This window comes from Aulonocara stuartgranti (assembly GCF_965226115.1).
Source record: "Aulonocara stuartgranti genome assembly, chromosome: 18".
Taxonomy (NCBI): Eukaryota; Metazoa; Chordata; class Actinopteri; order Cichliformes; family Cichlidae; genus Aulonocara; species Aulonocara stuartgranti.
Window position 1 is genome coordinate 25,433,209 of NC_138954.1, and position 24,926 is coordinate 25,458,134.

Here is a 24,926-nt window from a genome sequence, read left to right on the forward strand (position 1 = left end):
AGGCAACTGTTGTGATTTGGTGCTATATAAATAAAATTGAATTGAATAAAGGCCTGATTCACTCAGTCTCTGCTGAACAGCTGCTGTACAGATGTGTCTGCTACTAGAACTCTGTGTGGCATTTATCTGGGCTCTAATCTGTGCTGTTAACTTGCGATTTGTGAGGCTGGTGACCCAGATGAATGCATCCTCAGCAGCAGAGGTGATTCTTGGTCTTCCTCTCCTGGTAGGTCCTAGTGTGAGCCAGTTTCATCGTAGCGCTTGATGGTTTTTGTGACTGCACTTGGGGACACATTCAAAAGATTGTTTATTCATACAAACACAGAAACACTAAACTTTTGAACAAAAAGGTGAGACACGTTTGGAATCTGAATATTGCTTTTATTTAAATACATTAAAATTTTGCAATGTAACAAAACTATTGGCATATGAAATTCAAACACCATTTAAACGAACAAAACATGGCTCACTTCATTTTGCTGTGACTAGTGTTGGTAACACTAGGTTATTTTACTCCGCTCGCTGTTGCGCATCATTACCCCCCCACCCCCCCCCCCCCCCCCACGTCCCCATTTACACTGTTCACAGACTATCTTACAATAAGAGTGCTGAATAAAAATGAGGTAAGAAAGTGGTTTGAAGATTACAGATCATGCAGAACATGCTGAACAGCAACAAAAATATTCTGTGAAGGAGGAAGTAACAAATGAGAACCAAGGGAAAAAAGGAAAAAAAAAAGAAAAGAAAAAGGTGTGTGTGCATTTCAAAATACATTTACACAGCTTTGGATCTTTGGTTACAAAGTACATGTTTTCACTACTGCCACCGTGCCCGTGCCCCCACCCACCTACCCCGTTTCAGGAAAACCAATGGAGAACTAAAATGTGAGTGAGTGAGGGGACGTGGCAATACTAATTCACCTTTGCCTATCAAATTTTCACCGGAGGCCTTAAGATTTGATATCGGTGGGTAAAAGTCCATCATGCTATACAAAAATATACACTCAAACTGGATCTGGACTGAGCTACGAACTGGCAGTTGCAGCCTTAAAAATCTGGGTTAGTGTTAAACATTTGTCAGAATTTTTCTCTGTTTGTCGGCATTTCACAAATATATAAAGCTGTTGTCTGGGATGTGTGGCCAATCTGTTCAAACACTGGGGAAAAAAAGCAAGAGAGGAAACAAGTCGTTGGGCTCCTGTTAAATAGGTTTTGTTGTTTAAATTGTTCATTTATGAAAAATAGCAGCCCTGTAATAAATAAAAACACTTAACAGTAGAACTCAAAAGAGTGATGCAAGAGTTGGACTTAGTAACGGCAGCGGCGTGGCGCTCCGAGGAAGAAGGAGTAGGAGGAGGAGACAAATAAAAAAAACAAATAAAAAAAACAAACAAAAACAAAAAACAAAAAAAACCCAAAAAAAAAACCACTCCCAGTTTTTTCTTTACAACATGAAACGGCAAGGCTAAAAATACCCCTCCCCTTCAATTATCTCATTTAAAAAAATAATCGCTCTCTTTTTGACAATCACTCCCCGTCTGTCCGGCAAACCCCTCGCTTTCCACAACAACAACTACTGGTTTCGGGTCAGGTCACAGGTTGGTTTGGCTCGGGCCCGGTCCAAGAAAAGACATCCTCTCTACAAGCCCAGCTGTTAACCAATCTGGGAATACAGCCAAAATGGAAAAAACAAAAGAACCAAAAAGACAAAACAAAAAACCCTCAACCTTCCCCAACTCTACTCTGAACACTTTGTCTCAGTCCGTCTGTTGCACTCTTGATGATTGCATTAACACTGGAAAGGCCCACAGTACAGATGCATACACGCACACATTCTAACACCAATTCACAGTCTTGCTTCCTCACTCGGACACACACACACACACACACACACACTCACACTCGCACAGAAGCACTGTACTCTTTGTGGTCAAGCTGGTGGCTAAGAAGTTCACATACACTAATTGTAATAAGTTGTAGAGAAGATGCTGTTCTGCTTTTCTTTTGTTGGTTTTTGATGCGCTTTCAAGCAGAGGTGACGTTGGGTTGCAGTTGTTGGCTGGGATCGAGCTGCGGCTGAGTCTGGAGCTGCTGGGGTTGGGGGTGGTGCTGAAGCTGGGGGTGCGACTGCGATGGAGGCTGAACTTGAAGCGGTGGCTGGGCTTGCTGCTGAGGCTGGCTGAGTCCTGGTTGGGAAGCCGCGGCGCCCGAGCTGCTGGTCGACTGGGTGGACAGCTGAGATAGCTGCTCGCTGTTGGCCAGAGATTTCAGCACGGCGTTCTCCCTCTCCAACACAGAGTTCCTCTCGTACAGCTCCTTGATCTGCTCCTTTAAGACCTCCACCTCTTCGCGCACTGCATACATCAGATGGCTTTTCACCAGGTCCTGAAGGAGAGCAGAGGGAAACATGAAGTGGGAACTAACCAGTGGTAGGAGCCATTGTCTTATTACATGTATACACTCTCTACATTGAACTCATTCCTAAGCTTTTCATTTAAAAGAGACGCATATATGATTAGTGGTAAAATGAATACTCACCATAGCCTGTTCAATTTTATTATCAATGGCAACAACATTGGTTCCAGAGGCACTGCAAAAAAAGAAAAGACAGATAAAGTACAGTTACACAAACAATCGCATCATGATTACTTTCTATATTTGACTTCTTCCTGCTTTTGTGTTCCCAAACACATCGGAAACATGGAAAATACTGACTTCTATTGAAATGGACAAAAATACTAATCCAACTTGAAATAAAGCAGAACCCCAGATAAAAAGCGAAACCAGATGACACATTGGTGGTCGACCAGTCAAACAAGGCGCCTCAGGCATCTAGGTCAGATCACACAAAAGCACCAGTCACCACTCTCACATCTACGCCTGGCCACCTACAGGAGAAATGACACGAGACCGGGCCCCGGCAACAGGCTCAAGTTTGTTTGAATGATGCATCCGTTTGTTTAACAGCCATGATGACTGGACCGTGCGGATAAATCTCCAAAGGCAGCTGCCAGCTAACCCCACCGCTGGAAACAAATATTCATGCACCCAGATTCACATCAATGTGTAGCTATGATTAAGCGCTATTTGGTCTGACTCCTGTAAATCCATTACAACGTGAAGACACAGCTACAACCACGCGGGGAGGAGGAGCGGCGCTCTTACGTGCGGCGTGTGCGGTAGGAGGGCAGCGGATCGCAGCTCGCGAGCCGGGTCGGGTCCCCAGGGCAGCCCGGTGGTTTGTAGGAAAACGTGCACGGCATGGCGCTGCTGGAGCTCCACCGGTAGCAGCGCACAGAAGGTCATCGGTGCCTACCGGAGGCGGTTTAGCTGGGCAACTGTGACCGCATTTAGAATAATGAAACACGAGCCGATGGGAGGAGAAGTGCGAGGAGCTGAAGGAGGTGGGGACACATGTCTGAAATTATTTCTGGCTCTGATGGCTTCATAGTGACTGATAAGTGCAGCGACTGTGCTCGGCAGGGCTACAAGTGCAAGTTAAATGGCCGAGGTGGAACGTGCTTTAAAATATAATTTTGATCCACTGCAAGCTATACTTGCTGATCAAACCAATTATCCCCCACTGTTACATCCAAATGTTACAGAGGCAGCTATAAGCAGGCATATGCTGTGTCTGCAGAATATGTGCAACAGCTGCACAATAACCCAGTTTTCCTCTGGGATTCACCTCCCCCATCCACATTTGTTCCATTAACTTTGTTTAATATCTTCCATCTTGCTCATGGGAGTAAACATATATACTGGTTTATTGAGAACATTCGAAATATCGCTGAATTATTTAACTGTGGATTGATTTACAGACATTACTATCACTGAAGTTATCCCGGTGATCAGTGATAAGAATAAGTAACCAAATAAGGAATTTATTTCTATTTCTTATATATTCAGTTAATGATGTTTAAAGTTTCTAATAATGAGGTGAGCTTTGTGCCATGTCAGAGGCATAAACAGGTCTGGCTGTTTGTGGGAGGGAACCAATCAAAGTTGGCCTCATCCTTAAGAGGAGCTGAAAATGGTGAAACTAAAACATGCAAACCTGCTCTAGCTGAGTCAAACAATATAAATACAGAAAGTAGAAATTAGCACTTTAAGAAATCAGTAAGATGTTATTACATACTTTCTCCACCAGGGGGACATGATGAGCTTAGCTGTCCAGCTGCATATCTTCTAACTCTGTACTTTGGTGAAAAATCTTATTATAGCAGTGTTTTCATTTTTAATTATCACTTAGTGTCTTAGTAAGATTCCTGATCTCATAAACAAACAAAAGGATCAGTTCAGCTGTAATAAGATGCAGATTTACACCTGCAACAAAAAGCTATGAAAAAAATCATTGCCACCACGCGGTACTAAGGTGCCTTCAAATACATGTAGACTCCTACTGTTGTTCTGTTCCTCTACATGTAACTAGTGTGGGTGTGAGAGGCCGGCAGAAAGACTCGGATGATCTTTATCAGCAGGCTGTACTGTGGAAGGAATGTTCCTCATACTCCTGCTGCTGGGAAACACCGTCACTCACACCCCTGTCCTCCACTCCTACCTCTGGTCACTGCCAGATATGATAATGTCAAACACCACTTCCAAGCCAGCATGTCACACAATGACGGGGGAAAAAAATAAATAAAAAAATGCAGATGTTATGAACAAGATGCACATGGTGCAATCATGGCTAGAGGCGCAGATCACGCCCATCACTTCACGAAATAAAATTCAGCACTCGCTCATTAACGTCTCTTTATGTCGTTCCCTCAGACATTATGTGACCCCCACCATGAGTGCTTATACAAGCAAAACACTTTAAACAAGGAAAATAACATCAGCTTCACCCAGTACCAAACGTGTCTTTAATTTAGACGTGGTGCCGCACTCAGGACCTCCTATAGCTTTCCTCCCTAACAGGAGTTTTCAATAGGCCTGTGCCTAGAGGAATCTCTCAGTCTATAAAATACTGAGCCTTAATGGACTCGCTGGGTTACACCCTTGTTGCTTCACCAGTGGTTTTCAGATAGTACAGCAAACAAAAACATGCTCTGCTAATAACAGGATCACACTCTGCAGCTGCACATGTATAAATACAGGCTTGTTTGAATCTGTTAGAGCCCAAAGTTTGCTTATACCCACGCATGAAGTTCTACTTTTGAGAAAGACGAACGGCAGGATTTCAATTGGACCAGCCAAAGACAAAATAAGAAGAGCCGATATAATCTCTTAAAAGAAAAGCAAGTCAAGTTGATAAAACTGATGTGAAAAAACTGTAAATGTGACGGGGATGAGACAGGAAAACGATGACAGATGTTCACAGCTAAGGCCAGACGCTTTGTGGATTATACAGGATACAGTAAATTTCCATATTTTCTGGATAAATCTACAGTTAGGGTGGAAACCTGGGTCCAACCCTCATGTGACAACTCACATGGCAGAACAATTGTTAATGGAGGGAGCCATATTGTGCAAATTCTATCAAAACTGCTGCAGATTAACTTCCAGCCTGGTTTCAGCTCTACTGTCATCCAAGGTTAAATGTGATACTCCTCTGTAGTGCCTTTAAATGACCTCATTGTAATTAAAGCAGGGGGGTATGAAGCATTTTCTCCTGGGGTTTCCTCCAGCTGGTTTCAGAGAGCTGGGTTGAGACTATTGTAATCAAATCAGAGAATAAAACGGCCGGGAAAACTCTAAAAAACCCCATGTGCACTGTCAGGGGAAACATGTGACAAGCCAGCAAACTGTAACTATGGAGACTGGAAAACAATAATACAATCAACCTTTATTAAGAGTCTGTCAGAACAAGTGGGTAAATATGATTCTATTAAGTCATGATGGTTTGGGCAGCTCCTCTCGACTATGACTGGACATACAGACTGAAGCAGGCATGTATAAAAACTAAACAAAAAAAAACAAAACACTCACAACAAGTCAAAACCATATTAGGAGACCATCTGGTATTCGAAGTAAAACTTCCAAGAACAACTGGCACTGAGGGAGGGAGGGAGGGGATTTTTGGTTTTTGGGAACTGCACCATCAGTAGTGTTTTGGAGCACTGGTACGAGCTCTGCTGATACACATGATCTTGTTTAAGTCTCTAGAGCTCCTGTGAAAGCCAAGAACTAGTCTGAGCGCCTGACTTTGAACCAAATCACGTTAAATGCTCGGCGGAGCCGCCTCCTCCGTTTTGACAGCATTACAAAGCGAGCACTGTACGACCGCTGATGTATGTGGGGTCAAATCCCGGAGGCCTAAAGGCTGGGCTCAGATGAGGGTCTGAACTTACTCTGCCGCTGATTATACAACCGATCGCTCCTATAAACTTCACCTTCTACACCAACAGGACTGAAGTTTATAAGCTCCCGGCAGAAGTTTGCAGCTTCCCTTACAGTGCTAGCTGTAAAACAGGAATGCCAATAAAAAGTCCATTAGCGCTAGAGAGGTTTACACTAGTACCAGGGCAAGTGGAGCGGCGGGCATGCATAAGTCATCTGCACATCAAATAGTTGTCATTCCTTCTCCCTGAAAGAACTGCTGCCATATTTAAGACCACTAAGTTTCCTTCAGCAACATTAGCAAAAAAAAAAAGAAAAAAAAGAGACATGATGATACAAGTTTAGAGCTTGGGAGGTGAAGGCGAGGCTGATCATGTGCCCAAGGACAACAGGTGCACGGGACAATATTCTCGTGTCATGCCCCCAAGACGCCCCCAATTTAAAGGGGGAAATCTGTGTTCTCTTTCTAAGCAGCTTGGTACTGCAACCACACAAATATTTACTTTCATTTTTATCACAGACCTGTGAACTTCCACAGTTACATTAGACAGCTGTGTCTGTAGGAAGGCAGTCCGCCACAGAGAACAAAATGAGGAAGTGCTATAATTATAACCAAACAGCAAGCCTCAAAACTCGAGCGTGGCTTTGGTGTAATTATGAAGCAGCAGTATATATTTATTACCCAAGAAAGCTGACGGGCTTTATTTGACTTGGTGGTTAACGACATTTTTAAATGTGTTGATCGATTTTGGCAGCATGCAAAAATAAATGAACACATATTGGGTCATGAATGGATAATGATACCAGGAACTGTAAATATTCTGAACCAGGTCTGATATTTAAAAAAAAAAAAAAATTGACAGCTGACGAGATGTTTTCCTTTTTAAGACATCAAGTTTTTGTTGCTCTCTTTATCTGTAAATGTCGTTCTATTTGCTGATAACTCAACAAGGCTGATATTGTCAAATGTATCAGTGTGTTTACCCTAATATCTGTATAATACACCCACAGGTCTGACAGGGGTCAATAGGTGCCATGCCTTTAAGCTCTTCTAAAACAGATTCTTCTGGAAATATAAAAATATATTAAAGAAAAAAGTAAACAAAATGAAAAACCTGGCAGGAGACAGAGGCGACCCTACATGCGTTCTTCTGTTGGGAACATGTGACCCATGGAGATGATCAAATGGGTGAATTTCCTATACAACTGATGTAGATCTACTTTGAGGAGGTTTTTCAGGTTAAACAGGCCTCCACACAGGAAGCATTTCCACCATCGCCCTTACGACTGGTCAGTAGCTGACAAAAGGCTCTGGTTGGCTGGGTAACCCTCTACCACCCCCTCATATGTCAATCGCGGTCATTGGTAGTCACGTCAATCACTTGCCAAGAAGTTAAGAAGTTTACTCTGAACCCTCCTAAATTATGTTGCTGACTGTCTTTGGCCTGAGTGCTTCATATGTAAACGGCCCTTTAAAGTACAAAGCAGAGTTATGGTAGGGTTGCATATGTTAGGGAAGTATAGATGAGGCACAGTTCTCTGTAAACATGAAACGGATGGTTTCACTTCTATACAAAAAGAAATGCAGGAATGATGCTATGATATAGCAGCCCATGTGGTCTTATTCCAGCGGATGGGTGTCATCTGGAACATCATTTCCAACACACGGGTGAAGAGAAAAAAAAAAAAAAAAAGACCTTCAGGATATTAATTTTTCACTTTCTCCGCCTTCATCTGGTCGCCTCACACATCATCCCAAACCAACCGTATAAAAGAGTCGGATCACGTGTCAAACGGCCATCGCCCAAATCTATCAAACAAAACTTTGGTTATCTTTGCATCCAAGGAAACAAAAGCAGTCCTTGATGGGACAATGTACCCACAACAACGGCGCTCCAAAAGAAGAAAGAAAAAAAAAAAAAAAAAAAAAAGAATGCATGGGGCGAAACATTTGTGCCATCTTACACTGCTGCTGCCTTCAGCCAAGAGTAGAAATCACGTGCACGCCACGCAGCATCACACTCTGGATAACACCACCACAACGCTGATCTATCTTTTCAAATTTAAATCAAAGCAGCTAAGGCGCCAAAAGGGCTGACATTACTGTATATGCACGCGCATGAAAGTGTGTGTGTGTGCGTACATGTGTGTGAGCGAGTAGTTCCTCAGCGGCTGGTTGTGTGTCAGCTGTATATTTCTCTAAAACAGTTTCATTTCCTGTCACTGAGATATGGTTTCATGTGCTTCTCTTTTCATTTTTGTAAATGGCATCAGAAAAATGTTCGCCCCTCCGATTGTCTCGCTACGCCATCTACTTACCTTGCTGTCATGTAGGAAATGAATCATTTCATGATGAATTTAAAATGTAACCGTGAATAAAAACCATTTGGCAGGAAAGAGTGCAGAAAGAGCGCACTAGAAACCTGGCTTTACTCAGGTTCATATTTAACTCCAGTGTTGCAGAGAGCATGCACACACTCTTCACGCCTCTTTTAGCCACTTTAAAGCTGAAACAACAAGTTTAAAGTATTTTCATTGGATTGTTTTCATACTGTATGCATGTTTAAACCATGAACATCAGCTTAAAAGTCCTATCAGTCTGCAGAACTGCTCTGATCGAGTTGTTTCATGTTCTTTGTTGTCACTTCACAATACTTAAACCAGAATGACATTTAGAAGTGTCAAGCGCTGTTAGATGTATTTGATGTTTGAGAGCACAATATTGCTCTTTAGCATTACAGAAGAAGGCTACAGTGTGGACATCTCCATTCCTGTGATCAACAACTGTGTACACTACCAGACTATCCTAGAGTTTGCACTACGAAACACAGTCAGCTGTTGGATTAATAGTGGCCGACTGAAAAATTTCAACGTTTAAGTGACACACACACACAATATATGACATCTTAAAAAGAGACTGCGTTAATTTGCTAGTGAGAAGCAGTGGGAAAAATAAATAAATAACAGAGCAAAGAGATGCCGGTTGAGAAATCTACTGGCTAATCCTGCGCTTGCAGCCAGGCTTCGTTTCCAAACTCAATCCATGCACGTGGAAAAAGCAAAGCTCGCTGCTACTGAACACTGCACACACAATGTTACACTCTTGCAGGCCTGCCCGGACCAATCCAGTACTGTACCTATCAATGTGCGCCTTTGAGTCTCTTAATCTGCTGCCAGACTGGAAGGCCTGGTAGAAAGCCTTGGAGGGATTCCTGTGTCAACCGCATTCAGGGAAGAGAGAAGAGACAGAGACAGAGTGAAGAGCTGCGACAGTGAAAACAGACTCAAGTTTGACTCCTACAAATGCTTTCTCACACATCTTCAAAACTCTCTAGCAGTAAACATGACTAGAGTTAAGGCTCTTAGTCTTAATGGGAAGATTCAAAGAGAGTAAAGCAAAGGTCTGAGGTCTTCAATTAAACACAGGAAGTTATGTTCAAAGGTGGGGACAGCTTCAAACACATTAAGGACCTCCCTCCAGCTTTTAACCGTCAACATGCTGATCACTCAGTTGTACTCCCTGATTTCACCCTCAACTTGTACTCACACACACACACACACACACACAAGTAAATATCATTTGTCTTGGATATTTGAACGTCACTGCAGAATTGTGCATGTGCAGACGAGGGATGGTAAGAATATTTCATATATTTTAAACTCAAATGACTTGCGCAACTACTTCTAGTTCAAAAATATATATGCTTTTCCTTGATGATATATAACAAAGGTTTTGGAATAATTAGGAAAATTAGCATTTTTAAATAGCCTTTTTTAAATCGGGGCTTCATTTACGCAAGCAGAACAGACATCTGTATTTCTCAAAAAACCCTAAAATAACTAAATAAAACCGATTTTTGAGTAACAAGGTAGCAGACCACATTAAGCAGACTATCCTTGCTTACATAATCATCTCCTGGAGACGATTCTGAGCCAATAAAAACCTGACAATGCAGTTTCTATTGCCAGAATGCACTCAAATGTTTTCTGCCAACTACCACTGACAAACAAAAACAGAAGAAACACATGACTACTTGCTACGCTGCAGATCAGAAATAAGGGAAGTGCAAAATGCTAAAATGTTAATTTAAATAAATATCTGTTAGTTGCTTAGCTTCTTCTCACATTATCTTTGAACATATATCCAGTGTAAAATTAATGTGACACAATCTGCAACTGACACTGATAAATGTCCTTGCAGTTGCTAACAGGCCAGTATCTTTCCAAATGGAGGATATTGACAGACACCAAACGTTTGGCCAATTTATCTTTAGCAATGCAGCCGTAGGAGAGTAGATGTGACGGGAATGGTGAGCATCTTCCAAGAATGGCAGGGATTCCCAGTGAACAGAGTGGTATTTATGCCTAATGACACTAGAAAGCAGTTTTCAAATTCTGCTGGTGGGAAGACCTTTAAAAAAAATGTTTTTAAGAACCTTAGAAAAAAACAAAAAAACAACAACAAATTTTATAGACACACAAATACACGAGCACAACTGCTTTATTGCTGGGCTGATGTTATCTGTATCTGCATTTACAATGGCCAATAAATGAACATTTAAAAAGCAAAAAAAGAGATGCGAGAAACACCCTTCAATCATGCCAGGTGTATGGATACTGCACAGACAGCCCACCAGGGGGCACTCTACAAATTTCCTCATGTCAAGACGTGTTTGAAATGCCACAAAAACGACCGTAACTGAGCAGAGGTGGGCAATTTTTAGAAGAACCTGTTAACAGTTTGTGTCTTTAAATAAATAAATAAATAAATAAATGAATAAATAAATAATCGGCTGATATGACAGAATATTGATTTTTTTTTTACATGATCAAATATTGGTATTGATGAGGATGAAGCTGGATCTTTTTCCTGATCAATTCCTGGTTAATTTGAGTCAAATACAATCACATTACTCAATTTCACTCTACCCCCCATATTCCTGGTAACTAGCTACAAGTACACTGTGTTCTAACAACACATGCATGAGGGGAAGGCAAAGGAAATCCCCGTCCCGTACCCCCCCCCCCCAAACACACAGACACACAGATATACTTCATTCACTCTCAGTCTGTGCATTTTAAGACTGCTTCTTTCTCACATTCACACTAACACAAATGCGCACTGACTGCACGTGCACACACACGCACAGTAAAGTGTAGATTTACAGCATGCGTGTGGATATTATAGCAGCCAAGGCTCTTTTCCTAGAAATTTCTGGCACAAACTGCCTTTGTCACATTACCTCATGACTTAACACTCTCACTAGCTCTGGCTCTGCTTAATATTACTTTGTGGCCTGCAAATCTCTGTACACACACACCCACACACGTGTGCCAGGCACGCCTCCACAGGAAAACCTCAGTTTTTCAAGGCTAAAGCTCTGCACAAGTCCTATATCGACTGAAATCAACAAGGTCAGATGACTTGGAGTTGGGTAGCCTCTTGATGAATGAGGTAAGAACCAGAAGAGTCATCATTCTCTGTCTTCAAGTAGCAAACTCTCGACTCTCAAAGGCTGTCTTTGTCAGTCTAAAAGGCAACATGTCAATATCCCTTTATGAAAGCTGCTCTTTGTAAACCAGACAGTCACCGTGTTCAGCAGCTGAGAACATGCGGCCTCCTCCATAAACCCCAAAATCCAGAGTGTGTGTGTGTGTGTATATGTGTGTGTCATACAAAAGGAGGGAACACATAACCCAACAGATGTGCACACACAATGAAAATACCCCCCCTCTTTTTTAACCACTCTCTGAGATCCCACAAGGTTACCTGATTGAAAAAAAGAAGGTTGCACATGCTCAGGCTTTGCTCGAGACGACCCTAAAGCTAATGTATGACCAGGCAGCAGAAAATAATCTGAAAATAACTCCTGGATGCATTTTTGCTGGTTGATGTCACACATTAAGCTGGGGCATGACACGTGCATTCTTTATTTATTTATTTATTTTTATCTCTCCCCCCCCCTTGTTTCTGCAAACCAGTGGTTTGCAGGTTTAGGTCACGGTGTTGAACCTCTTAATAACCTTGCTAAGTAGCTGAGCATGTGAAAAACCCACAACAGCCTTAAGTGATGAAGCAAAGGGGGAGCGGGGTAGGAAGCTTGAGTTGGAGAGCGAGAGCATGCAGAAGTGCAGGAGGAGAAAATATCAAAGAGCAAAAGTGTGAGAGGGAAACACGAAGACTACAAAAAGGTGTCAACCTAGATATTTTCCTCTCCAGTCAAGGTGTTGCAGAGGCGGCATGGTTCACTCAAGGTCCCCCTCACAGCAGAAGCACCGAAACTTCAAACCGGGGCCAAATGAGCTACAGAGTTTTACAAAGGTGGGGAAGTTTGCTCTTCTGTTTGCAGTGCAAATCATCCCCTTTCTACCCTCCATCAAAAACATGGCCATTGGATGGATAGAGAGTGTTTGAGTTTATAAAAAGGGGGCTGAGGGATCACTAACAAACTGGTAGTGTTGGTACTAACTGGACAGGTAGAGTAATCTGGAGGTAAGTTATGCACAAAGAAGAGGGAGAGGCTATAAGGGGCTGTTGAAAGCTCTCATTGTTGGTGCACATGAGGAATCAGGTTTTCAGCAAAATCCATATATCTGCCACACAGCACAAGTAGGTCAAAACTATTTAGATTTCAGTGGCCTCGTGAGATTTCTTTCAGCAGGTTTTAGGTTGTAGTCAAGGGAGATGGAGAGCAAGAAGGACCCAGAGCAACTGCACGATTACAGCAGAGCTACCAGAGGAGACTGGAAACCTGGATTTTAGCGTTCAAACTAATTTATAACCTCATGTTTAGCATAGCAAAACTAGGTAGTTGCATTTTTTTGATCTTGTTGCTCCTTTTAGGGCACTCCCCAAGAGTAACCGAACACTTTTAAATCTGCTTTTATCAAGCTACTTTTAGAGATGCGAGGAAATAGCACATTAAAAAATAAAACAACTTTTAGTTCCAGAGTCTAGTTCCTGGTATTAGATGGAGCCTTAGGAGTATCTAAACATATCCCACATGCGTAGATCTTAAAGTGGATTGTACAGTTCATGTATCCAGTTTCTGAACCACTTATTCAGCTTGGGTTTGAGAGGCGGGGTACAGCCTGGACAGGTTGCCAATCATAGAGAGACAAGCTTACACACACTTTAGAATCACCAATTAACCCAACAAGTATGGTTTCCTTCCACAGCCGAGAGACAGAGCACCCAGAGGAAGCCCATGCAGGCACAGGAAAACATGAAAACTAAATTGCATGTAGTGGAAAATAACTGACAGCAGCAGTGAATAGATATATGTGTAGATTAAAAGACTTGGGCTAAAAGAAGCTGGTATTTAATTGACCAAAGAACAAAACTGCTTAAAGACTTTTTCAATTATTGTGTCACTTGTTAATGTTTTGCTTTCCACAAGCAAGATAAAAAGAACACTGTGAGCTAAGCTTATCTATAACACAGTACAGCACATCCCCAGTTAAACACCGGACCAACTTGGTGAAGCTGTTCTGCTTGTGAGAAAAATGAAGAGCTTCAGGTGGGATGCAAATTAAAAACTGAGTCCAAAATACACAACCCCTCCAATCTTATCAGTTCTTTTTAATCCGTACATGCCTGCTTCTCTAATGGCTGCACACATAAAACTGACATTTTGCACGCCCGAGTCACATGCTAGCCTTCTTTCTACACCGGTGAGACTGACATAAGAAGACCGTTGCATTATTTCAGATAATCCCACTGGTCTCAAAGAAAAAAAGAAACAAAAACACAACCTGTCAACATGGATTCTGAGCCTCTACACCTGGGGTGGAGGGGTGGATGACTGCAGCAAAGCCTACAGACATACTGACTAATAGTGCCGGTCAAACTAGAACAATACACCCTTCTTTTATAAAAATAACTCAAAGGCTGAGATTAGGCTGGGGTCATAGAGGAAGAACAACTTGACTAGTGCACACAGAAACACACACCTAAAGTTGAGGCTCCATTTCAATATTTACAGCCAGAAAAAGAGAGTATTACATTGCTGTTAAATGCAAATAAAGATACTTGTAGATCTACTGCTCGCTGCTGTGCAGCTCAAAGGGTATTACAGCCGAAAGGCAGATTAAAAACTTTCATTCCAATCAAAGCCACTTTTTTTTTTTTAAGTGTTGACTTGTACCTCAGTGAAGCACTGTGGATAAAATGTACCCACCAAATGTCATATGATATGAAGCAAGGAAGCAGGGAGTCAGCTAAGGAATATTAAATGAATAGAAGGTGGAGAGCAGTGTGAGCGACTGTGACTGAAAACAGGATACAGCAGTTAGAGGAGAGGTCAGCGATGGGAGGGAAAGACCCTGTGGTACATGCTGTCTCTGTGTCACACTCGCTCTCACACACAGAGCTACCACTTCCACTATGACTAAAAATGAATAAGCAGTTCTTATCCACGTCCACCCCCAGCATGGATACTTGTGCACACATACGCAAGCGCTCATGGAGTCCAGCCATCCCCTTAAAGACACACCTCTTATCCACCCACACGAGCACAGTCTCTCAATTCACTGTGGCAGTAACTATATCGCAAACCTGGACTCCCCTCCTCTCTCCTACCTCCTAAGGAGTCTGATCTTACATAAGCTCCCGTTATGTGAGGACAATAAACCATGCCCCCCCAGCATGAGGCTCAATTACATACAGACTTCAGTTGCAATACATTTATGATGAGTTTGCAAAATAGCAGCCATCCCCCCCTCTGTGAGTACGGCAAAGACATTATGGCAATCCAGAAATGTTGTTTTATGCCTTCGGTTGTTGAAGCCATCTGGGAAACATTAAGCTGAGAAAACCATATTCTAAAAATGAGAACAGCATCTTCAGTCTCGAGTATATATAGCCATTGTTTTATTTTAATTACTTGTGAGCAAAACTAAATGGGGGAAGGAAGCTATGGACAAATGTAAGAGTCTTTCCAGTTTCTGCACTATGAAGTCTATAACCCTTTAAAAGATGCAATAAATACTATGTAATGCATGTTTTATTGGGAGGTGTTATTAAGACACTTGATATTAACACTCAGCATAAGAAAGAAAGCTGCCATTACTAATAAAACCTTTAATGAACTGCATGCATAAAAATCATACATACAAAAGACCCTGAACTTTTGTATACATGTTACACATATCTAGTACAAATGGATATATTAAGATGGCTAAGGCCCCAATCAAACCGATCAACAATCAGTGGTAACTACAGGTCAGGAAAGACGTGTAGTCCCCGATTATAGTCACAGTGAAACTGACTGCTAAGCCCCAGTCATGCTGACCTAGAGGTCAATCAGTGCCCCCTGGTAACCACCTGTACCTAAACGAACGTGTGTACTCCATGACCAGTTGGTGAATAGTTGCTGTCAATCCCCAGTGTGACATTAGTCACAAAGAAGTATACGTTACTATACTGAAAACCACCTTGTGAATGTCTTAGTCTTGTTTTGCTCTTCTTTCCCCTAACCCTCAACTGGTTGGGCTGGATGGCTTCCCCTGCTCGAGCCTGGTTTCGCCAGAGATTTCTTCCTGTTTCAAAGGGAAATTTTCCTTCCCACTAGGGCTGTTCGATATAACGATATATATCGGATGGCGATATAAAAACGTCTATCGTTTCATTTTACACTATCGTTTGTTTCGTGGTGTCGCAAAATAAACTGTTTACGGCAATATTTTTTCATCGTTTTGATGGTCACTGTAGTGGCTATATTCATTTATTAAAGTTCTTTCTTTCTCTTATATTTAATATAACCACACTATTGAAGGACAAGCGCCTGTTTTTATGCGTTGTGGTTAGCAACAACGACGGTAACGCCATCGCGTGTCCGCTTGTTTATGTTCCACATAAACCTTTCACAATAAAGCACAAGATCCTGTTGAGACTTTTCAAAATAAACTGAATCACGTGAAAGAGCAGATTATTTACAGATGAGAAGTAAAAAAAAAAAGAGCCGTCAGGTGCTAAAAAACAAACCTTAGACTCAAACGTCAGAACAGGCTTTTCCCCGCAGCACGCCGTGTAATAAATACTCACAAAGAAAACGTCGGCCGTTACAACTTATGTCTAAAAATGTCGAGTTTCATGCATCGGTTAAAACACTCGACTCCAGCTACATGACGCGCAGCTGGAAACACTTCCCGCAAGTCGAGCTGCCCAAGATTCACAGAATTTACAGAAAATGTTACATTTTAGTGATTTATATCGTTATCAGGACGATAGAATTCTTATATCGGGATATGAGATTTTGTTCATATCGCACAGCCCTACTTCCCACTTTCGGCAAGTGCTAACAGGGGGTCGTCTGATTGTTGGGTTTTTGTAATATTGTAGGATCTTACTAAATAAAGTGCATTGCAGAAGCGATTGATGTGAATTGGCACTGTAACTGGACAGTTACACCCTGCCTTTTGTTGAAATGAATGACTTATTCCATAGTGGCCTTATCATTTCTGAGCTACCATTAGCTAGCGCTGCTCACTGTTACTGCTGGGAGAGGAAGAGAAAGCACTGAGGATAGGCACTAGGGAGTGAGTTTTGTGCAAAAATCTGTCCAAAATACCTCATACAGCAGGCACTCCACGGGGTGAGTCAACCAAGAGAGTCGGGAAAGGTCTCACTTTTTTCACACTTATGCTACAGTCTGTTTATTTGGCAATAAAAAGCCTAATTTGTGTCTACAGAAAAAAAGAGAAAGTTTAATGAGCATGAATTTTCTTGTTGTTTGACACATGAGTATGGAGAGAAACAAACAGTGCAGTAGAAATGTAGAAATTAAGAATGGAAACATGTTGTGTTTTTTTTTTTTAAAGCTACGGGAGGGAGGTGTGCCAGGCATAGCTAAAATGCCTACTAAAGAGAGGCACAGCAGGTTTCAGTACGCAACTTCTTCCTCCTCTTCTGTGCTTAACTCAGTTGCTGCAGTAAAGGAATGTCATTCAACACTTCATCTGTACGTGAGCAACTGTGATGCCTCTTCTGTCAGTCAGAGGGGCAGACAGCATGCTGACCACACCAACAGAGAGCAGTACGCTAGCCGGTGTTTTGAATGACTTACAGATGAGTGTGAACCCTTACTATGAAACATGTATGTTTGCTCCTGTCCAAAGGCTCTAAACAGAACAGGGTAATTTAGCCTAAACTTGCATTGCAAAAGAAAGGGGCCATTGCGTGACAACGCACAGTTGGTTGACACGCCCCTTTGTGAGGTCTCTTATCGGCAAAACAGGGGCACAGTGGAAAAACTACTGCTCAGTGTCTGATAGTGCTTGGCTGTCGTAAGAGACCCCCGCTCTTATCACCCCGGGAGCTCGGTCTTCTCACAAGCAAACTATAGGTGCTCCAAAAATCTAGCGCCCGAAGAGAGTGACATTATCACAGACATTAATAACCTTTGAAATGTCACCTGATATTAAAAAAGTGCACTCAAAATAACTGGCTTGTGGTCATTACAACTTAAACAGATCAAGTGAAGAGCTGAATATAAACCTGCGAAGCTCATCTCCCTCTCATGGTGCGAAAGACTTTCAGGATGGACACATACTGCAGAGATACTGCGTGAAACTGATAAAACAAAGCTTAAGTTGTATGATTTGGCTTGCTGGTTGGACATGCTTATATGAGTCAAAAGCTGACATGTATTTCTCATAGTGGCAGCTAAAGTGTTTGGAAGGCTTTTTGAGTCCAATTGCAATCATTTGCATCAAGAAAATAAATTGTTCTCGATGTCATGAGTGATATCTGTGCAAATGTATTTATGTTATTGTGTGACACAGACTCATCAGTATCTAGTAAGATAATCTCCGATGTCCATTTAGAAATAACATCCATAAATAATTCAAAAATGATTTATTAGTGCCAAAATGTAAACAAATAAAGGATTTTTAAAAAATAAAACAAAATAAAAGCCAGTCACAGAAATGACAGAAGTCATCGAAGCACTTTAAACTTCCTTGAAGTGCACATTACAAACTGACACTTCAACATACAGCTCGAGAGGAAGAAAGAAAGTAGTGCCAGTGCTCTGCAGGCTGCGTATCCTGTCTGGTCTACATTCTGGTACATCTCTAAGACTGTAAATGGAAACCACTGAGAGATTTCAGGCTTTAAATCATTTCCGCTCATGTGTGCCATCTACTACTGAGAGAAAGATCATTTCTGGAAGAGATGCAAACTTCACATACTCCTATTTTTTAGTTCACAAATCAAATCATGCGCAATTGTGATATCTTTTGTAGATGACATTTGCTTACAAAGAGACTCCTTATGTGACACCACATCACAAATTTAACAATGTAAATGCCCAAAACTTCTCTAAACATTTTTAGTGAGCAGTACCTGGTGGGGCTAACTGTAGCAATGCCCCCCCAAAATACATTTAAAAAATAAAATACTCTTCATTATGTTTGTATCAGAACGGATTTTCTAAAACAGGACCTGACTTAATAAAATCTGCTGTACATGTGCAGTGCAGCCTCAGTTAGCCTGGCTAACTGAACACTGAACTAACCTTACACATAGTAGCAACCAGCAAAACATCTGTGAGGTTTGCAGCCAAGGCCATCACCTCACACACTGTCCTAGAGGGTGATAGCTGGAGTAAAAGCTGGAGACTCACACGTACACACACACCCTTACACACAAGGAGTCACAGAGTCACTGTGATACAGGAGCCATGTGTATTTAACAAGTTGTTTCTTGTGCTGGGGAAGTGTGCTACACTCCACTGACTGCTTTAGGCCCCAATATTAAAACAGCAAACATATTTCCTTCCTGTGTGCCACTACTCTCTTCCTCGTCATACTCCCCTTCCTCAATACCTCCCTGAAACTACGGGGAAAACCCTGTCCGTATTAACAAGCACACAGTGCTGCTGTTTGTTACGGCTTTTCATCTTTCTGCAAATGGCTAAATGTGTGACAAACTTCTCCCCTGCTGTGGACTAAATTAAGCATGTTTAGTCCTTGCATGGTCATTGTGATTTTTTGAGCGGTGTTCATTACGGGTAGTTTTAGAGAGGATCAGCAGTGATGATGTGAAGCTTAACAGGGATAGGGATATTAATATAAAGACTTGGAAATATATTACCTGTCCTCCTCCCCGTCGACAGGTATGTGGATTGCAAATATGCTGTTGACAGTCGGAGTGGTGAGCTGCAGGCTCTCAGGCATGAAGGGCTTAGCTGGTTCCTTCACAGAGACAACTGGAGACTGTATGTTGATGATTCCATCTGACTTCCTCCCACCACCAGCTTCCACCTGACCAAATGCAGTCACTGGGAGGCCCTGTGGCCCCAAAGCCCCTGCAGTGTTGCTGTGGGCTATCTGACCTGGAGGCAAACTCGGGGTTGTCACATTTGGCTTTGCTGCACTGGAGGCAATGGGCACAACAGTGGGCACAGTGGGGGGCACACTGGAACTCACTGCAATGGCAGGCACGTTTTGTACACCAGAGGATGGAGGGTGGCCGTGGGGTTGAGGCTGTCCAGCGGTGGCATAAAGATTCACAGTCTGCTGCTTCAGAGCAGATCCACCAACCAATACGGGGCCTCCAGCAGCTCCCATCCCTACAGTCTGCTGCTGCAAGACAGTTGGAGCTGGCTGTCCAGCAGGTAGAAGTACTCCTCCTACTGCTGCTCCAAGAACATCTACAGCCTGACTTGGCGCAGATGCCCCTCCAGAGGCTGTAGGCATCACCGAAGTGGGTCCTTGTCCCTGGCTGGACACTGGGTGGGGCTGGCCTGAGGCAAGCCCTGGTGGCAGGGGTGCAGAGTGGTGCTGCTGATAGTACTCTGCCTGGTTCTGCATCAGTCCAGGTGATTGGCCGGCCAGGTGCTGGCCCACAGGAAGCTGTTGTTGCTGCTGCTGCTGCTGCTGAGGAGGGTAAGGACTTGGTTGGACAGAGAGAGGCATGATGGGAGACTTCTGTATGAGGACACCGGATTGAGGTGGGCCGTTTTGCTCGACAGGCAGCAGGTTCTGTGGAACAAGAGGCTGCAGACCTGCCACTGCTGGCTGAGCCGGAACAGCCGTAGGCCTGGAGAAAGAACTGTGCGTGACCGACCCACTCACACCTTGTTGGCGGGCGCTGTAGTTTTGATGGTGGATTTGCTGCTGCGGTGGCTGCGCCTCCACCGAGTGCACACGACTAGAAGAGAGAGAAGAGTCCGCCATGGAGCCCAAGCCATGACTCGAGGGCGTTGTTGAGGTTGCGGCAGATCCTCCTGTAAGCCCGAGCCCACTGTCTCTGTCTGCAGCAGGGTCCAGTGCTGTGTTGGCATGTCTCATGCTATCCACAGTCCGACCAACAACAGAGCTCTCAGAGTCCTTCTCATAAAACTCCGTGCATGTCCACCTGCCTCGCCGAAACGGTTCTCCAGTACCATGATCAAGTTTAATGACCCTGAACCGCGAGGAGCAACTCACCGTGGAGGTGGCAGGAGGTGGAGCTGAACTGGGCACTGCAGCAGGTTGGGATGTGTTCACTGACGCACTCGCTGGCCCAGCGATGGCTGCAGAAGCAGGCTGCTGCTGCTGCACTGGCCCAGCCTGAGTGATAAGGGGTAAACCAGCCCCAGCGCCAATCCCCGGTGCTTGCTGACCACCTTGACTCGAACCAGACACTCCCACTTTTCTGAAATCCCCAGAGGGGTTGCTTGACAGCGCTGACAGCTGACTGGCATGAGGTACGCTTGATGGTGGCATCACTCCGACCGCCTCTGGCTCCACAACATTATTCAGAGCTTCTTCGGATGAACTTATGTCACACGCAGGCTCATAATCAGCCCGTGGCATGTCGTAGATTTCCGACGACACGTCCTCAGTCCGTGACTCGTCTGGATCGTCCAGACTCTCCGTGTCGTCGGCGGCACCTACAGCCGCCACCTGGGCCTGAGTCACACTTGTGATCTGAAAGCAGCTCTTTTTCTTGGCCGGCATTTTCGACATATTGACAGCCTGAATCCAAGTCCCGTATGGCTATGTTTATCCTCAGTCAAAAAGGGGCGAGCTGGCTGCAGCTTTTAAAAGCTTAGAGCATAATAAGCAGCAGACCTGGAGCTAGTTTTCTTTTTAGCCTACCTAACTGTAATCAAGATGTATCTGCGCCATCCTCTTCCTCTCTCGGACTCCTGTTGCGTTTCAAGAGCTCATAACGCAATGCCACACTTCGTGTCGTCTTGTCCAGCAGCAGGGCTTCAGACACGATTACCAACAGCCCGTGCGGTGACCGATCCGCGGCTTTCGGCCCGCTAATGTCCCGGTTGTCCAGTTGTCGAGCGGCCGTTGTCGCAGAGTGGGCTGCCCAGCTGTAGGGGCTACTTTAAGCTGAGGAGGGCCCGTAGCCCTCCACTCACTGAGCTAGCTAACAATTCAAGCCAACTGGCTGCTGCACACTCCCCCTACGTCGGAACAAGTATGTGAGACATCCTTCTGAAAGCGGCGCTGCGTAGCCTCTCGCTTCACCAGCTCAAAGTCATTCGTTGTCGACACTCACTCCGTCGCTGACTACGGTTGAGGGAGAAAGGGGCTCTTAAATATGACGCGTTAATAAAAAAAAACCCCAAATGATATTCTAAACAGCGTCTACAGTTGCCTCCCTCACTCAGTCACTCCTGACAAGATGGCTATGTTGTGTGCGACCGCGCTGCATCGTGGGTAGGTAGTGAGCGCAAAAGACGTTTACGTACCAGGCTTTTGAGAATCCATCCTAATGATGCCTTCACGGGCCTTCGGAAAAAAACAAAAACAAATACGTTCACAACTGCACGCACAGAAAGAGTAAAAAGAAATGTTTTAGACATTTGTTTTTAGACTACTCATTAGAGTAGCACTACCCTGAAATTGTTGTCGGGGTAGTGCTACTCTAATGACTGTTTAACCTTTTATATTCTATTTGTCACTATTCAGACAACGGATCTATTTGACCGATTACTTTGGACTTTGGAAAACTGTGAAACGTAATTAGCTCATAATTTCCTCATTATCAGTCTAGCTGATTATGCGATTAGTCAGATTTATATAAATCACAATAGATAGATGTCTTGATAAAACACTCCCAAACACTCTTGCTTGTTTGCTACCGCCTGCCCCTCAGAGCAAAATACTCTTTTCTTATCGCTGTAAAGTTTATTTCTTTCTTTTTTTTTTTTGTTACACCTTGCCTTAATTAGCTGTTACTGGGCTATTATATCAGGTAGCATGAGGTATAAAATGCCTTATTTGATGATCAGCTGCAATAACAAACTAAATCCACCCAGTATTCTGTTTAAATGTGTTATGGAGCAATACGACAAAATATGCATACTTGTAACATATATGAGCAAATAAAAAAAATAGAAACTATCTAATTAAGAATTAACCAGAATGCTTCCTGTTTCAATTTTACAGGAACTTTACAGGATATCTCTCAAAAGCACCGAAAGGAAAAAGACGTGCTCTGAAACCAGCGAAACATGTTTTTTCTCACAGACCACGAGGCTTCCCAAATCATAGAGAACACTGCCCCCGGTGGCCAAGAATGAGTTTTGAATTCAAAGAGGTCCTTCCCTTTCCTTTTTTGGTGATTTTGGGTGAACCTTGAACCCTTCACCGTTTCATTTAGCTTATATCAAGTAATGGTTGTTTTAGGTCCGCTATAATAATAACAGTGGTGTGATAAAAAATAAAAAAAACCCCTGCAGTTTCAAACAGTGTACATGTCTGTGATTAAAACTGTTTAACTGGGTCCAAAATAGAAAAAATTAGGTTTAGCTTGCACTGTCTCCAACACAGTGACTTATATACCAAGTGGAACGATCTGGGCCTGATTTTGATAAGAAGGGGGAGGATGGGGTGTCTGAAATGGACATAGTGAACTACTGGTCATCACTTTTACAATGGACTGTAGAATAATCACATTTATTTGTTTTGTTGATCTTGTTTAAAAACATTTAGACGCAGTGAAAAGGATGTAAGGTTAAATACTTGTTAATGTGACATTCATGCTGCTGTTAGGATGACAAGGCAAAAAAGGCAGTATGAGCATCATCTAATGTTTAAGTAGTCAAGAATGATGACTTTTGTTTTTAAAGAAAAAGCATATTTTAAATGCAGAAATTGTCTTTTTTTTAGTCTGAGACAAACAAAGCTATGCTTCAAATAGTGTAAGTAAAAACAGTACTAATCTCATAATCCTGAACCTTTTTAAAGCGAGTGCAATGATTTGTCCAACTGGGACAGCATATTTGATCAAATAGATGTGGTAATGTATATAAGTATGAGCAAAAGGCGTTCCACTGTAATTCCCAAACATAATTCTAATTTTCCATATATTTGTGTTAGCTAGAGTCTGAGCACATTTTTTATATTAATCACATAAAAGAATCTAAAATGATGTCATGAAAAGTTCCAAGCTGATAAGATAATGTTAAGCAGTCTTGGGCTTCTGAGTTTGTCTCCAGGACCCCAAGCAGAACACAGATAATAAATATACGGGTTGCTTATCTCAGATAATCAGATTTCTTAGGGGAGACTGGTTTATATCTCTCAGTAGTCATCACTTGCTAGTACCAGGTTGGACTTCCTTTTTGCCTTCCGATCTGCCTTAATTCTTCATCCCTTGGATTCAATAGGGTGTTTAAAACATTCCTGAGAGATTTTGGCCCATATTGACATGACAACATCACACAGTTACTGCAGATTTGTTGGCTGCACGTTCATGAGCACATCCAAAGGTGCTTGATTTGACTAAGATCTGGTGATGTGGGGATTATTTGAGTACAGTGAACTTAGTATGTTCAAGTAAGCAATTTGAGATGATCTTTCTTGGAAGCAACCAGAAGATGAATGCACTGTAGTCAAAAAAGGATGGACACATTCAACAACAGGCAGGCTGTGGTGTTTAAACGATGCACAGTTGGTACTAAGGGACCTAAAGTGTGCCTAGAAAACATCCCCCTCACCATTACACCACCACTACTAGTCTGAACCATTGATATGATGCAGGATGGAGCCATGCTTTCTTGTTTTTTTTTTTTTTTTTAACCCTACATCAGAATGTTGGAGCAGAAACTGAGACTCACCAGGAAACATTTTCCAGTATCTTGTTGACTGGAGCCTCAGTTTCCTGTTCTTAGCTGACAGAAGTGGCACCCTTTGGCTGCTGCTGTAGCCCATCTGCTTCAAGGTCAAAGTGTTGTGTGTTCAGAATATAATGAATTATGAATAATGAACATAATGAATGGCCTTTTTGGGTTATTATTCCCTTTCTATCACCTCAAAGCAGTCTAGCCATTATCCTCCGACCTTTGAAATCAACAAGGCATTTTCACCCTAACCCAAACCCCGATATTTTTTTCCTGAAATACAGAGACAAACAACCACGCCACGTTCAAAGTCACTTAAATCACCTTTCTTCATCATTCTGATGCTCGGTTTGAATTTCAGCATGTCGTCTCGACCATATTTACAATGCATTGAGTTGCTGCTATGTGATTGGCTGATAAGATACTTGCAATTACTTGCAGATGAACAGGTGTACCTAACAAAGTGGCCGGTGAATGCAGATTTTAAGTAGCAATAATATGAAGGATCGTTAGGTGAGAAAATAATCGCGAAATCCATCAGACACGTGCATCTCAGTGCGTGTTGTTTTTGTGT

At 42.8% G+C, this 24,926-nt stretch overlaps 1 protein-coding gene across 1 annotated transcript; it reads right to left on the reverse strand.

Annotated features, from left to right (window-relative positions):
• Positions 1 to 360: 360 nt before the first annotated feature.
• LOC309693871 (TSC22 domain family protein 2-like) lies at positions 361 to 21,960 on the reverse strand. Its single transcript, XM_082513476.1, has 3 exons — positions 19,378 to 21,960; positions 2,538 to 2,589; positions 361 to 2,384 (listed from the first exon to the last, which is right to left on the reverse strand). Exons 1-3 carry the CDS (start codon positions 21,234 to 21,236, stop codon positions 2,025 to 2,027), a joined length of 2,271 nt encoding a protein of 756 aa, XP_082369602.1. The 5' UTR covers positions 21,237 to 21,960; the 3' UTR covers positions 361 to 2,024.
• Between the last annotated feature and the right edge of the window lie 2,966 nt (positions 21,961 to 24,926).

Excerpts from the sequence above, each read along its gene's own strand:
- LOC309693871 (XM_082513476.1), bottom strand. The coding sequence starts at position 21,236 with ATGTCGAAAATGCCGGCCAAGAAAAAGAGCTGCTTTCAGATCACAAGT. Across the intron at positions 2,590-19,377 it reads GTCGACGGGGAGGAGGACAG|TGCCTCTGGAACCAATGTTG; the intron begins GTAATATATTTC and ends CTTTTTTTGCAG. Across the intron at positions 2,385-2,537 it reads ATAAAATTGAACAGGCTATG|GACCTGGTGAAAAGCCATCT; the intron begins GTGAGTATTCAT and ends GCTCTCCTTCAG.